The 16,599-nt window shown below is 46.4% G+C and overlaps 1 protein-coding gene across 2 annotated transcripts in view; it reads right to left on the bottom strand.

The window, feature by feature from the left end:
- The window catches only part of SMC3 (structural maintenance of chromosomes 3), a 248,553-nt gene that overhangs the window by 77,481 nt on the left and 154,473 nt on the right, over window positions 1-16,599 (bottom strand). For both annotated transcript variants that reach the window (XM_029610355.1, XM_029610356.1), the window contains exon 19: window positions 3,548-3,700. In XM_029610355.1, coding sequence (XP_029466215.1) covers window positions 3,548-3,700 — 153 coding nt within the window. The remainder of the gene's footprint in view (window positions 1-3,547; window positions 3,701-16,599) is intronic.

Below are 16,599 nucleotides of genomic sequence, written 5' to 3'. Positions count from 1 at the left end.
GGTGCGCGAGGCCGTGCCCTTTAAAGAGGCAGTGGCGAGAAAGCCAAGTCCGGACCCGGAAGATGACGACCTCAAGCAGGGGTATTTAAACACCACAGCTGCCACAGAACGTTGCCTTTGCAACAGGTCATCTCTGCTTGAGAGCTAGTTGCTACAGACATCTTCTGTTCCTGCCTTGTTCCAGTTCCAGCTTCCGTTCCTGCCTTGTCGCAATTCCAGTCTTCGTTCTGCCTTGATCCAGTTCCTGCCTCGTCCCTGCTCCTGTTTCCAATCCTCGGCTTGAGATCTCCAGGTTTGACCCCGGCTTGTCTTCTCGTCTCTGCTTGTCTGCTGCCCTTCTTGACCCTTGGCCTGTTTCATCGTTTCCGCTCCTTCACTGCCTGCTCCGGATCTTCTGCCTGGACTCCGTTTACGTTTCTTTGCTGCCTGCCCAGACCCAGACTGCTGACCTTGTCTCCATCTTCTACTTCACCAGCTTCTCTGAGGCACCTGCACCTAAGTCCTGCCGGCCCTGGCACCCAAGAGCCCAACTTGCGGGGAATGAGGGCTGGTATAGGTGAAGACTTAGTGTTTGGGTACTTGCCAGGTTCCTATGGCCTGGATTGGCCACTGTTAGAAACAGGATGCTGGGCTTGATGGACCCTTGGTCTGACCCAGTATGACATGTTCTTATGTTCTTAAGGTGTCGGGTTGTCCTCACCAGTACTACCTCCCGGAGACAAGTTCCATTGGGGGCAATCCCTCGGTGGCGATTCATCACTCACTCCTGCTCAAGGGTCCACAACCTCAATAGTTATATTATTTATGGGGGGGGGGTTCCTTTTTTTTCTACCTTCCCCTCCCTCTTCCCCCTTTTTCTTTTTTTTTTTAATATCTCGATTTATGATCTCTATGTGTGAGTTCCCTTTTGATTGTTCTAACATCTTTTCTCATTACTTGTCATTGCATCTGTGATAATTTACCTTTTTAAAGTTGTCTGTTCACATACATTTATATATTCTTTATCGTGAATAATTTAATTGGTGTAAATGCTGCTAATGTGAGAACTGGTGGATCTTCGTTAGCGTGTATTTTTTATGATCATTATGTTTATTAATTTTATGTTTAACAGCCCCTGACGCAGTCCTACTCCTGGGCGAAACTTGGCCTGTGAATCGGAACTGCACTTCAAATAAAGGAATCCCTGTTATCTAAGGCGACTGGTCTCATCCTGCTTTGTTTGCCCCATGACCACGGACTGGCAGCACATTCCTACAGAGCTCCTCTTCCTCTCCCCCTCCCCACTTCAGAATGCAGGTAAAAGCAGACTGCTCTCCAAGAACTGATCTAATGCTATCCTTTAGATAGCAGCAGCAATTACCCTATAGTGGTATCAAACTTTCTCATAGAAACAGAATGCTCTGACCCTCCAGGTGGCATGCTATTCAAAAGTCAAGCTTGGAAGAAAAGTCAAATTTTTCTGCATGACAGGATAATTAGACTGGTACCTTTTCTTCTCCAACTTACAATAGGCAGGAATAAACTCGATTAGTAGCCTGCATGTGTAAAAAGTGAAAAAAATGGGCCTCTTCATTTTGAGGAAGAGATAAAGGAGGCATGGGAAGCATTTTCCTCAGTTTTCCCCACTTCATTCATTCATGTTCAATCCCTCACATAAAACTAAAAACACCTGTTTGCATTTCTTTTACAAAGCAAAAAGAATGGCAAAAATATGTGATGCAGATAAGAACCACCATTTTGGAAAAATTTAGTATACTTATTTTACAATATACTTACCATGAACTTCGAAAAATTTGAATTCCCAATTTAGAGCACAAAACTTGTCTCTATTTCAGCCAAATGATTTATATTCCCTGCTGGAATCAAAGCCTCCATTAAACCTGCACTTGATCCTAATCCTCAACCTACTGAACCTGAGTTAGAATCACAGGAGTTATTTGCCAAGCTGAAATTCTGCTTCCTCTGTTTATTTCCTTGGGGTTTATTATTTCCTGAAGACCCAGACTGGTTGTGTTGACTAGCTAATATTTCCAATGTTATTTTATTTTATATCAACGTTATTTTATTTTTACTATTTTTCTAAACTAAATTTCTCTGCCCATGCAGACAGACTGGTTTAAAATCTGACAGTAGAAGCAAAATGGATTCAACTGGTTATTCCTGGGGGAATTCTGTGCACAAAATTTTAAAATTCTGCAAACTTTATATTGGTCAAAATAACACAAAATACATTAGTCATTAAGTAACTTAAAAATGTAATACAGAAAAGTTGCTACTCAAAGATGCAGCATTTTAAATATTTTAGCAGAATTCCCCTAGAATTGCACTGTAGGAGTTTTCCTTCTATCCTATCTCCCTACTCCTCTGGCAAGACCCCTTTCATTCTGCCCTCTCAGGCTCTAACTCCTCTGCCCTCCACTATCTCTCTCCTACCCTTCTAGGCTCAACCCCTTCCACTATCTTTGCTCCCCAGCCCTCCACTCACAGAGTTAGACCACCTACACAGCCCTTCACACACACACCCACCCTCACTATCCCACTCACACATCTCCTCACACAGGCTCCTTCTGTCCCACTCGCACATCCCCTCTGACCCACTCTCCTACACAAACACTCCCTCAGAGGTTGCCTCCCTCTTTCACACACACACCCACCCTCAGAGGCTCCCTCTCCCTCACACACAGACTCCCACTCTCTCAAACACCACCCCCCACAAAGGTTCTCTCTCTCTCCCACACTCATATATCCTCAAACATCCTCTGTCCCCCTCACACACACACCACCTTCATACAGGCGCACACACTCTTTCACACACACACACACACCCTCACATAGGCTCCCTCCCTCTCGTGTACACACCCATATACCCTCACACAGGTTTCTCCTATCTCTTGCACACAAATACCCCTGCACATTAGCTCGCTCTCTCATTCACACCCTTACAGGCTCAAAATCATTTTCACATACAATGCCTCCTTCATCTTCAGCTCCGCTCCCATCAGGGCATCCATTTTCTTCAGCTGTAATCGGGATGGTCTCCATCGTCTTCAGCCATAAGCAGCAGGGCTCTGCTAGTGGCCCATCAGGGCAACTATTTTCTTCAGCTATAAGTGGGATGGGCTTCTCGTGTGGTCCACTGGGCATCTACAAATTCTGCACAAAAAAAGAAAATTCTGCGCAGGAGGGGAATTCTGCACAAATTATGCATTACGCAGTAGCGCAAAATTCTCCCAGGAGTAACTGGTCCTAGAACATGAAAAAGCAACTCAATGATCTCCAGGGAGAGCTGTTCATTGATATTTTGAAGCCAACTCTTCCTCTTTCTCCAAAACCACGAGAAGCAGCACAAACAGAAAGTGAGGAAAAGGAGACCTGTTGTGACAACAGACATGCTTTACATTTCAAGTCACAATTTCTTTGATAGTTTCACTATACTTGCAGTGTTCAAAAATACAAACCCAAAGAAACTTACAAATTCACACAGTGAAGGTAAGTCTTGCTTTACCCATTTGCTTGTATACCCAGAGTCAATACAATAAAAGGATATTTTCAATATTCCTGCGTAGATTCTCATTGAGCTTGGCTTCAAGCTCATCAAGTTCTTCTTCCACCTTCCTGACATCTTTCTGCAATTCAAGTCGAGATTTCCTACTATCATAATAACCTCCAGTTAGAGCTCCGCGATGACTGACCTGATCACCTAAGAACACAAGGGAAACACTTATTTTCTTCTCTAAAGAGATTTCTTCATTCTTTATTTGTATCTTCTTGGAGACATGACACATTTGGAACTCATTTGATTAATTCAATTTTTAATACAAGGAACACTTCTGTGATTAGTACAATTATTCAGTATAGCAAATGTTGCTTACCTGTAACAGGTGTTCTCACAGGACAGCAGGATGCTAGTCCACACTTTTGTCAAAGTTTCTAGAACTTTGACTGGCACCTAATGGGCATGCCTAGCATGGCACTAAACCTGCAGCCAGCAGGGATCCCCCTTCAGTCTTGTTTAAAGCTACAGGAAGTGCCGAAAAATAAAATAAGAAAACGTAACGAACCCAACACCGCGGGGTGGCGGGCGGGTTTCGTGAGGACTAACATCTTGCTGTCCTGTGAGAACACCTGTTACAGGTAAGCAACGTTTGCTTTCTCACAGGACAAGCAGGAATGGTAGTCCTCACATATGGGGGAGTACCGAGCTGAGGATGTCCGAGAAATGCACCAAATGTACCCAAGATGTGCAATAGGCACAAGGACTGGGGTGGAATTTGGTAGAGGGCATCCTGAACCCTAACGGGCAGGCGGAAGGGTGTTGGTACAACAAGTTGTAAAAAGGTTGCGCAAGACAGACTGGCTGAAGATGGAATCTTGTCTCCAGTCTTGTCTAAGCAATAATGGGCTGTAAAAGGTATGGAGAGAACTCCAGGTAGCAGCACCGAGCGTAGGTGGTGCTACTGAAGTCGCCATGGCCCTCACAGAGTGTGCTTTAACACGGTCTTGAAGTGGAATGCCTGCTTGGAATGCCTGCTTGTTGATAACAAAAGGAATATGCAGTCCACTAATCAGGAGAAGAGAGTCCGCTTACCCACAGGCTGCCCCAATTTGATGGAATGGAAAGAGACAAACTATTGAGTGCTTTTCCTGTGGGCAGCTGTATGGTCTAGATAGAATGCTAGAGCATGTTTACAGTCAAGGGTATGCAGAGCCTGTTCTCCTGGATTGGAGTGGGGCCTGGGAAAGAAGGTAGGCAGTATAATGGATTGATTAATGTGAAACTCCGATACTACCTTAGGTAAGAACTTAGGGTGAGTGCAGAGTACTGCCCGGTCCTGCAGAAGTTTAGTGTAAGTCAGATAGGTAACTAGGGCCTGTAACTCACTAACTCTGCGAGCAGATGTTATTGCCAAAAGAAAAATCATTTTCCATGTGAGATAGCGAAAATCACAGGATTGGAGAGGCTCGAATGGTGGTTTCATGAGCTGACCCAAAACCAGATTGAGGGTCCCAATAAGGGGCCGGAGGGCGCAGTGGAGGCTTGAGGTGAAGCAAGCCCTTCAGAAAACGTGTTACAAGGGTTGTATTGAAATAGAAACGTCCCCGATACCTTTATGGAAGGCAGCCACCGCACTGACATGCATTCTGATGGAGGAAGTTTTTAGACCTGATTCTGACAAGTACCAGAGATAGTAGAAACTTCGTGGTGGGAACTGGTAAGGGATCAAGGGATTGAGAAGAACACCATGATTTGAACCTGCTCCATTTGTAAAGATAAGATTTTCTTGTGGGAAGGCTTCCATGAAGCAATCAGGACACGAGAAACTGGTCCGAAAGGTTAAGTGACTGAAGAATTAACCTTTCAACATCCAGGCCGTCAGGGACAAGGCCTGAAGATTGGGGTGGCGTAGGCACCCGTCATTCTGAGGGATCAGAAGCGGGTCCTTTCCCAAGGGAATGTGCCTGCGAATGGAGAGGTCCTGAAGTATTGGAAACCACACTTGGTGAGGCCAGTGAGGTGCTATCAGGATCATGCTTCCCTTGTCCTGAAATAACTTCACGAGAGTCTTTGAGAGAAGTGGAAGTGGAGGGAACGCATATAGGAGATCGGTTTGCCCATGAGAGGGAGAATGCATCTCTTGGCTGAGAGTGTTGGCTGCGAGGAGTGAGAGAGCAAACGTTCTCTACTTTTGCGGTTCTGAGGTGACGCAAAGAGGGTCTATGTGAGGATAACCCCAATGTTGGAATATTGAGTTCCACCACTGTGGGGGTCGAGGGACCACTCGTGCGGTTGAAAGGCGTGACTCAGCTTGTCTGCCAACACATTGTCCCACTCCCAGCAAGTAGGTGGCCCTTGAGGTACAATCGAATGGGAGAGGGCCTCCGCCCCATATCTGCGCAGCTTCCTGTCACAGTAGGTAGAAGCCCGTCCCTCCCTGTTTGTTGATGTACCACATGGCCACCTGGTTGTCCGTCTGAATCAGAATGACCTGGTTGGAAAAGGTGATCCTGAAATACCCTGAGGAGCATATCTGATGGCTCGCAGAGCTCCAGGAAATTGATTTGGTATTTGGCTCTCCTCTGGAGACAATATTCTCTCTCTACGATCCTCGGTCCTGAGGGGGAGTAGAGGTAGTCGAAGGCCCGAGAATTCGTTGACGCTGGACAGTCACCGGCCGGTGGCCAATACTGGCGCGAAGTGGAAGGTGCCGGTTCAGACGACGTCGATGCAATAGAAGGCGTCTGAGTTTTGAGAACGGAAGAGAAGTTCCATTTTCTCCATTCTGGCCTTGCGACCTTTTGGTGTCATTAAGGTACATTTGGTGCAAGTCAGGACATCATGCTCGCACTAGAGACACATTACACAGACTTTATGAGGGTCTGTTATGGACATGGTGTGAGTATAGTCCGGGCACCGACGGAACCCCGACGCCATGGCCTTTGAAAAAAATTGAGCTGTGCTGTGATAGACGGCCAGTAGGCCGCGAGGGCCAAACTCGACGGGAATCAACCGAGAACGGGTAAAAAAAAAAACTTACTGGAGTACTGTGGAGTCAAAAATTCGAAAGAGGGGACCCCCTGTGGGGTATGAAAGTTTTTAGTATTCTGTGAGGAAAATTCCTGTCAGGAATCTCTGTGGAGCTTCAAAATTCTAGAAACTTTGACAAAAGTGTTCCGTGATTGTTCTCCATCCTGTGATGTCACCCATATGTGAGGACTACCATCCTGCTTGTCCCTGTGAGAAAATGTAAGTTTAATTTGGTTTCATAGGCCTTATAAGGCCTACCAAAACAGATATGGTAGTTACAGTATAGGTTCAACTCTCATATATATCCCAATTTCCTCCAACTGAATTGCAAAATTTAAATATACCCTGATAGGAAGGCAAAAATCCCAAAAACCAGGGTGTTGAGGCTGCCCCAGGGGAAAGAGGTGCCGCTGAGGATGTGCCAGCCCTAGGCACAGATTTAATTGAAAATATTCCTGAGACTGAGGTACAGATGAGTCAATGGCACAGTCCCTCCAACAAGAAGGTAGACTCTGTTCTGGACACAAATGGTGGCAGTATAAAGGGCTGGCATAGTATGAAAGTCAGAGTGCTCAATGTTCATAGTGACGTCATCAGGAAGTGATTGCCCCATACTGGTCCTGCTGTCCTCCATCTGTATCCTTTTTCACCTGAACATATTTGGAAACAGAAGTGTATAATTTCCTATAGTTTTGCAAATGAAAAAGAACACAGACGGACACTATCATCAGATGTTCTTAAACTTACTGTAAAGAATGCCTAAAAATGTCAGCTGGGAAATTTTATTAAAGATAACTTCAGGCAGTTTTACTTATTCTTAAGGAAGTTATTCCTCCTACTTTGGCAATTTGCGATCTTCCTATATCAACAGTAAAGAAAGAAAGCTCATATCAGCCTATGAAATCTGTATTAGGAGGGAATACCTTAGAATTTGATACTTTGGATACTGGTAATGATGTATGTACAGAGAAGGGAATATCCCTGATTTCTTTATCTTAGAACCTGATAATGGATATTGAATATGATATCTTAAAGAAAAGAGATTCTATTTATTGGACAAAAAAAATTCAAATTTTTTCAGACTTGGCAACAATTAGGCAGGTAAGGAGGAAACATTTCTTCAGTTTCATCAAGATTTACCTCAGAATGGTGATGAGTAAACAAACACAATAGTTTGGAAACAGGATTAAATTTTGGGGAACCAGCAGGCCCCAATAGTAACTGCCAACAGCAAGCAGAACTTGTGTTCCCAATTTTCTGTATCCACTTAATTACTTTTCGTAGTAACTTTTGAATAAGAAGGTACTACTACCAGATATATTTGAAATGTTCCTCCCTCCCCACAGCCTCTCCAATGGAGAAATTACTTACTGATAATTTCATTTTCCTTAGTGTAGACAGATGGACTCAGGACCAATGGGTAAAGTGTGCTCCTGATAGCAGTTGGGAGACTGAGTCAGATTCAATCTGATGTCACCACCAGCACATATACCCGTGCACGAGGCCTGATCCTCAGTTTTCTCCTCGAAAAGCAATTATGGATATGTGTGTGTTGGATAATTTTGATTATTTGGTTAACTTGAGTAACTTGATTACTCGGCTTGGTTGACATGGTTTCTAAGCTGGAGGACCGCCAGGGCACTCAACCGAGAAGCGTCGACACCTGGTAATCTAGGTGTCTGATCTAGAGGTAAGGGTTGGTCTTACCCTTGCTTGTGTTGATTACGAGGCAGTCATGGGTGGGGTACTGAGTCCATCTGTCTACACTAAGGGAAAATGAAATTATCAGGTAAGTAATTTCTCCATTTCCTAGCATGTAGCAGATGGACTCAGGGACTAATGGGATGTACAAAAGCTACTCCGAACCAGGTGGGAGGCTGCCCGTGGCCCATTTAGGGCTGCCCTTGCGACTGCTGTGTCCTCCTTGGCCTGAACATCCAGGCGATAGAATCTCGAGGGTGTGGTGGAGGACCACTTGCCGCCCAGCCAATCTCTGTGGGTGACAGCATCTTGGTTTCTGCCCAGGACACTGCCTGGGCCCTTCTGGAGTGGGCCTTGACTTAGAGGTGGAGGCTTGCCTGCCTCTACGTAGGCCGACTTGATTACTTCTTTGATCCCGCGGGCTATGGTTGCCCGCGAGGTCGCTTCCCCTTGCCTCTTCCCGCTGGTGAAGGAGGATAGAAGGTCTGTCCTTCGTACGGGTTCCGATCTTTCCAGATATCTGACTAGGAGTCTGCCGACATTAAGGTGGCAAAGAAGGCGCGAGTCTTCCGAGTCCTTTTGCTCGTCTGGGGATGGCAGTGAGATGGTTTGGTTTAGATGGAAGTGAGAAATCACCTTTGGCAGGAAGGAGGGTCCAGTGCGCAGCTATATGGATCCCGGCATGAATCTGAGGACGGTCCCGGCAGGATAGTGCTTGAAGTTAGGAGATTCGACGGGCTGAGCAGATTGCCACGAGGAACGCTGTCTTCCGAGGTCAGGAGCTGTAGGGACAGACTGCGAGTTGGCCTGAAAGAAGCTCCCCGCTAGGAAGTCTAACACTAGATTGAGATTCCATAGAGGTATCGGCACTTTAGAGGGTGGCCGAATATGCTTGACCCCTTTCAAGAAGCAGGAGACGTCTGGGTGAGCTGCTAGGCTGGTGCCGTCCATCCTGGGTCTGAAGCTGGCCAGGGGCAGCAAGTTGCACCTTGATGGAGTTGAGGGGAATCCCTTGTTCACGCCATCCTGCAGGAATTCCAGGATCATGGGGATTTTGACTGTCCGCGGAAGGATGTCGCGGTCCTCGCACCAGGCTTCGAATATTCTCCATATTCGTATATATGTTAAGGAGGTGGAGAACTTGCGCGCGCACTGGTCCTAAGTATCGACTCTCTCAAACGAGACCTCTCAATGGCTAGACCATAAACGAGAGTCTCGTTGGGTCTTCGTGTAGGATCGGTCCTTGCTGGGGTAGATCCCTGTGTGAAGGCAGGCGCAGAGGGCTCCCAGCCAGGAGTCTTCGCATATCCACGTACCACTGTCTTCTTGGCCAGTCTAGGGCCATTAGAACTATCCCTCTGTGGTGTTTTATCATGCGGGTGATTCCGCCCAGGAGTGACCATGGGAGGGAGGCGTACAGTAGGACCCCCTTGTAGCCATGTCTGGACGAGGTCGATGATTCCCTGGGACAGCGGTTCCCGTCTGCGGCTGAAGAACTTGGGAACTCGGGTGATGAACCCGGTTGCCAGACGATCCATTGCTGGGGTCCCCCAGTGGTTTTACTATCAGCTGGAAGGCTGTGGTAGACAGTGTCCATTCCCCTGGATCCAGACTCTCTTTGCTGAGGTAGTCCGCAGTGACTGTCTTTTCCCGCAATGTGGGTGGCTGATATCCCTTGTAGGTTTGTTTCCGCCCACTTCATTAGGGATTCTATTTCCAGAGACACCTGCTGGCTTCTGGTTCCCCCCCTGGCGGTTGATGTAGGCCACTGGTGCATTGTCCGACATGACTGACTGATTTGCCCCGGAGTCTGTGACTGAATCACAGGCAGGGTAGTCTGACTGTTCGTGCTTCCAGTCGGTTGATGTTCTTTTGTCCCCTTGACCGTGGGGCCGTTAGCTCCTGGCAGTGACGCCCCACTGTCGCAGGCTCGCATCTGTGGTGAGCAAGGTCCAGTCCGGTGGGGATAGGCTTATTCCCTCGCTCAAGTGGTTTTCTTGCAGCCACCACTGTAGCTGGTTCCGAACTTCCGCCGATAGTCGGAGGGGGGCGGAGTAGTTCTGAGACATCGGGTTCCACCGTGACAGCAGGGAATGCTTTAGGGGTTGCATGTGAGCCCTTGCCCATGGGATGACTTCTTTGGTCGAAGCCATGAGTCCGAGGGCTTGGTAGTCCCCATGCCGTGGGAAAGCGGGAGTTCAGCAATGCTCACAGTTGTTCCATCAATTTTCTTCTCCTTGTAGGAGGGAAGGGTAACCTTGTTCTGTTGGGAGTGGAACTGGACTCCCGGGTATTCTAGAGGTTGGGAGGGCTGCATCCATCTCTTGGACTCTGCAGTAGGTTCATGACTCTGGTGGTTGTTTGATAGCTTTCCTCTGGCGATTTCGCTCTGATCAGCCAATTGCCCAGGTATGGATGCACGAGGATTCCTTCTTTCCTCAGTGTCGCCACTACTACCACCATGATCCTGTTAAACGTTTGGGGGGCTGTAGCTAGCCCGAACGGTAGGGGCTGGAACTGGTAGTGATGGCCCAATACCGCGAAGCGTAGGAACGCTGATGGTTGGTGATGGATCGGTATGTGGAGATAGGCTTCCGACAGATCCAGTGAGTTTGGGAATTCTCCCGGTTATACTGTCTTTATGACCGAACGCAGGGTTTCCATGAGAAAACGGGGTACCTTCAAGTAGCGATTGGAGGTCCAGGATGGGCCGGAATGTTCCCTCAGGAGCGATGAAGTAGATGGAATAGTGCCCACAAATTTGTTGGTACGTGGGCACCGGTGTTATTGCCTTAGGGCAAGAAACTTTGTCAGTGTAGTTTCCACTGCCGTCCTTTTGGCGGGGGAGTGGCACGGTGAATTCACCAACTTATCTGGAGGGATGCTGTGGAAGTCCAGGTAGTATCCCTCTCGGATGATGGTTAGGACTTAGTTGTCCGATGTTATTTCGACCCATCTTTGGTATAATAAGGCAAGCCCATACGGGTTCTTCCCGTAGATGAGTCTGTTGATTCTCATTGAGTGTTGTGGCTGGGGCCTGGGCCCAAGCCGGCTCCCTCTTTTGTTGTGTCTGTTCCAAAAGGACTGTCCCCTGCTGGAGGGGCGAGGTGCGTGGTGTGTATTTTTGTATGGTCAAAAACGCTGAGATCCTCTGCCCTTGGGTGCCCGGGGAGAGGGGCGTAGGTTCTTCTTTTTTCTGTCCTCCGGTAGCCAGGGTACTGGGGACACGCCCCACTTGTTGGCTAACTTGTCCAGTTCGCTTCCGAGCAGGAGTGTTCCTCTGAAGGGCATTCTTGTGAGCTTTGTCTTGGAGGTTGCATCAGCTGATCAACTTGGAGGCCAGAGTTGTCTTCTGGCTGCCACTACGGATGAGATGCCCCTGGCTGTGGAGCATACGAGGTCTGAATTCGCATCCGTGCGGCAAGATATTGCCGGATCTAATGCTTCGATTGGCGTAGTTACATCCCTGGACATAGCTAGGCAGGCACATGTCACCACGGCACAGCCAGCAGCGATCTGTAAGGACATAGCTGCCACATCAAAGGACTGTTTGAGGGTGGATTCCTGCCATCTGTCATGAGCATCTTTGAGTGCTGCTGCTCCCTCGACTGGTATGGAGGTGCGCTTTGTGGTGGCGCAGCCCAGGGCGTCAACTTTGGGAACCTCAGACGTTCCTTAGCTGAGGGGTCCAAGGGGTAGAGGGCTTCTAAGGCCCAACTTCCCTTGAAGCTGGCCTCTGGAGCGTTCCATTCCAGGTCGATCAGTTGTTAAACAGCCTGTAGTGTTGGGAAATGGCGTGAGGCCTGACGGAGCCCGACCATAGAAACATAGAAATGACGGCAGAAGACCAAACGGCCCATCCAGTCTGCCCAGCAAGCTTCACACATTTTTTTCTCATACTTATCTGTTTCTCTTAGCTCTTTGGTTCTATTTCCCTTCCACCCCCACCATTAATGTAGAGAGCAGTGATGGAGCTGCATCCAAGTGAAATATCAAGCTTGATTAGTTAGGGGTAGTAGGGGTAGTAACCGCCGCAATAAGCAAGCTACACCCATGCTTATTTGTTTTACCCAGACTATGTTATTCAGCCCTTATTGGTTGTTTTTCTTCTCCCCTGCCGTTGGAGCAGGGAGCTATGCTGGATATGCGTGAAGTATCAGTTTTTCTTCTCTCCTGCCGTTGAAGCAGAGAGCTATGCTGGATATGCGTGAAGTATCAGTTTTTCTTCTCCCCTGCCGTTAAAGCAGAGAGCTGTGCTGGTTATGCGTGAAGTATCAGCGTGAAGATAGAGATAGGACTGACTCCGTCCTATCTCTATCCGTACAGTTATCCAGGCCACCATCACATCCAAATTAGACTACTGCAATGCTTTACTCATAGGGCTCCCCTACTCTACCATTAAACCTCTACAAATGTTACAACATGCTACAGCGAGACTCATTGCAAACTCCCGCAAATATGATCATATCACTCCCATCCTCAGAGACCTACACTGGCTCCCCATAGCCTCACGTATTATCTACAAAACCCTCACCATAATTCACAAAGCAATTCACACCCACAACTCCAACTGGTTAGACTTCCCTTTCACAACTCCTAACTCCAGTCGACCCACCAGAATGGCTAAATCAGGCACCCTACTTGTGCCCTCCCTGAAAACAGCCCATCTCTCCTCTACACGTGACCGTGCTCTTTCGATTGCAGGTCCAATGCATTGGAACACACTACCGCCTGATCTACGCCTCGAACCATGTATGAACAACTTCAAAAGAAATTGAAAACATGGTTGTTCAAGCAAGCGTACCCAGAATAAAAGGCCTTCACACTGTTTCCAATAGTAGACCGCATTGCATCTACTCTTTTTCCTCACGTTGAGGAACTATATTTGTTATATTCGCTATCCTCATCTTGAGGAACCAAGTTATGTTATCCTGTCTTTTCCCAACTACCTCTTGTTACCCCCCCTCTCCCAGTTTTGATTTCCCTGTTAAATGTAATTTCCAAGCTTAACCTGTTTACTATAAACCGGCATGATGTCCACAACTAATGCCGGTATATAAAAATGTTTAAATAAATAAATAAATAAATAAATAAATCTCTATCCTTTTTGAGATACAGACTCCAGAACTGAACACAGTACTCCAGGTGACAAAAATATTTATAAAACATTGTTTTGTTGGCATTAAACACTTGATAGTTTGGAGAAAATGGGTATGGGAATATCAACAAGTACTGGAGAGGCTGTGGGGAGAGAGGAACATTTCACACCTGGTAACAGTAACTTCTTATTCAACAGTACTAGGAAAAAGGAATAAAGTGGCTATATAAGACTGGGAGGAGGAGTTCTGCTTGCTGTTAGACCCGATAGGTCCCAAAATGTATCCCGTTTCCAACCCAATTTTTTTGTTTACTCATCACTGATCTGAGGTCACTGAGGCTGCAACTTGATATCATGCGGGCTGCTGCTTAACTCCTTACTTACCTGTTGCTAAGTTGTTAAATTATTTGGTTATTATACATTTGTTTTTTTATTTTTATTTATTTAAAAGTATTCATATCTGCACCCTTCAAAGTTTGGGGAGAGGGACACAGTTTACATCCATAAAACATCCAAGTAAGACAGTACATCAAACACAGCCAACAATACCATCAGGGCATCAAGATTACAACTTCTTTATAATATCCATAGCCTTTGCCCACCTACCGGAAGACAGCCAGAGAGTTAATCTGACACCTCAAATGCCTCTTTGAACAAATATGTTTTTAATGCCTTCTTAAAGGCTTAAACTTTTTTGGTGTTCTGAATATGGACAGTGAGCGTTCCATAGTGCGGTATCTGCAAGGGAGAAGGCCTTTTCCTATGTCTCACACAGGTATGCCAGTTTGAGTTATGGAATCGCAAATGATCCTGGATTAGAGGATTGGAGAGATCCTCCAGGGGTATGCATTCTAAGAGACCTCATTGCAACGTGCCTCAACAAGAATCCTGCATACTGCTTCAGTAGGCCAGCAAGTGCCAACAAATGTTTTCTCAATTCCTGAAATCTAGGGTTTCTCTATGCATCTTGCCCAATTAAAATTATATCCAAGATAGTTGAAAAACTTCAATGTTCAAACTAAAAATATATAATAATTAATACATTTCAAAATCATGCTCACCTCCTTCCAGTCTGCTTTTTCAGTTGCCAAGCAAGTCTATATTCATTTGACAAACACACTCGCCTTCCTTCACAAAATGCCTCTGCCTCCCACTCTTCTCTACACTCACTGCCCAGACTATAGATGACTTCTTCCACCACAAAGTCCACAAGATTAAACTTATTTATTTATTTTGAGCTTTTATATACTGACATTCATGTGGAGAATTACATATCATATCGGTTTACAGTGTAACAGAAACATTGCGAAAAGCATTACATCAAACAGGGCTTACATAGAACTAGGAACACGGGGTAGAGCTAGGTTGCTATTAGAGAAATTGTCAAATGAACAAAAACTAACATGATGCAATAAATGCGAGTTGAGTTCTTCTTGACAGGCCTTCTTGTAGAACTTGAGTTCTACAAGAAGTTCCTGCCACCTCCCCCACTTCATTCCTCTACCCTTTCTTTGGCCCTGACACCCTCTCTCTTTTCTAAAATCAGAGGCCTATCCTCTCTCTCCCTTAAAACTCAGTTTGTTCCTCTGACCCCATTCCCATCCAACTCCTCAGTTCTCTCTTCCTTGAAGCCATCTACTTCATCTTCAATCTTTAATAGGAAAATGAGGTTCTTGCCTGCTAATTTTTGTTACTGTAGTAATACAGATCAGTCCAGACTCCTGGGTTTTGCATCCCTGCCAGCAGATGGAGACAAAGTTTTACTGATGCTGTACTTAACATTGTGTTCCACCTGCAGTCCATCAGTACTGACCTGTATCCAAGCCAAGACGAGAATCCAAAACTGTAAGCATCAATTTTACCTCCCAACGAACAGAAGGCTGGTAATGTAACCAACTAAAAACTGATCCATAAAAAGGGAAAAGAACAAAACCACAAACCAGCATGGTACTCTGCAATAACTTTGCAACATATACACAGCAGAACGAGCAGAAGACTCTCCTTTCCTCAACACTGGGCAGGTCTCTGGACTGATCTGTGGTACTACAGGAATAAAAATTAACAGGTAAGAACCAAATTTTCCTTTTCCTGTATGTACCCTGATCCCGGGATGTAGCTAAGCCCCCCTAAACTAGGTGGGACCCCGAGAGTCCCGCTCACAGAACACCTCTCACCAAAGCGCCCTGAGGTCAGAGCCCTCACATCCAAACGATAGTGTCCGACCAAAGTGAGTAGCGATTTTCAAATCACTGCCCTGCAAATTTCCTGTGTAGATACTTGTTGCACCTCGGCCCAGGAGGCCGCCTGAGCAAGTGTGGAGTGCATCTTTAACCCTTCAGACAACGGGCGACCCTTAGATATGTACGCCAAACCAACTGCCTCTTTAAGCCAACACCCAATCATAGCATTAGATGCTTGGCACCCTTCTTTGGCCCTTTGCAGAGAATGAAGAGGTGATCTGATCTACGAAAATCATTCATAACTTTCAGAGAGCGCAACAAAGCCCTCCCCTCATCCAACAATCTAAGCTCTCTTGCATGTGGTTAGGAGGAGTTCAAATTCGGAATTGCTGGGAGCTCTATTGTCTGATTGACATGAAACGATGAGACCATTTTGGGCAGGAAGGAAGGTACCGTACACACAAGGACACCAGACTCTGAAATCTGAAGAAAAGGATCCTGACATGACAAAGTCTGATTCTCCGAAATTCTCCTGGCCAAGCATATAGCAAACAGGAAGACTACCTTCAGTGTCACGTCCTTCAAAGACGCCCTTCTGAGTGGCTCAAAAGGAGCCTCACACAATACCTTCAGGACCAGATTAAGGTTCCATGACAGACATGCTTTCCTAACCAGAGGCCGCAAATTCTTAGCTCCCCTCAGGAAACGTACCACATCCTGATGCGCCGACAGAAAATGGCCCTGCAAGCTACCTTGAAAACAGTTCAAAGCTGCCACCTGTACTCTCAGAGTTGTACGCCTGACCCTTGACCAAACCACTCTGAAGGAAGGTCAAAAATATGCTAAACCGTAGTGTCTAGCACATGCACTCCGAGTATTGACACTACACCATGAGTCAAAGACCTTCCAAACACGTACATAAGCCAAAGGCATGGAAGACCGCCTGGCCTGCAATAATGTGTAATGACTGGCTCAGGATAACCTTTCTTCCTCAGTCATCTCCTCTCAAAAGCCAGGCCACGAGACAAAAGTGATCCACCTAATCCGAAAAAATTGGACCGTGGTGGTGAAGATTCAATGGATAACCAAATCAT

The sequence above is a fragment of the Rhinatrema bivittatum genome, chromosome 7, assembly GCF_901001135.1.
Source record: "Rhinatrema bivittatum chromosome 7, aRhiBiv1.1, whole genome shotgun sequence".
Taxonomy (NCBI): Eukaryota; Metazoa; Chordata; class Amphibia; order Gymnophiona; family Rhinatrematidae; genus Rhinatrema; species Rhinatrema bivittatum.
This window is presented reverse-complemented; position numbering and strand designations above follow the sequence as displayed.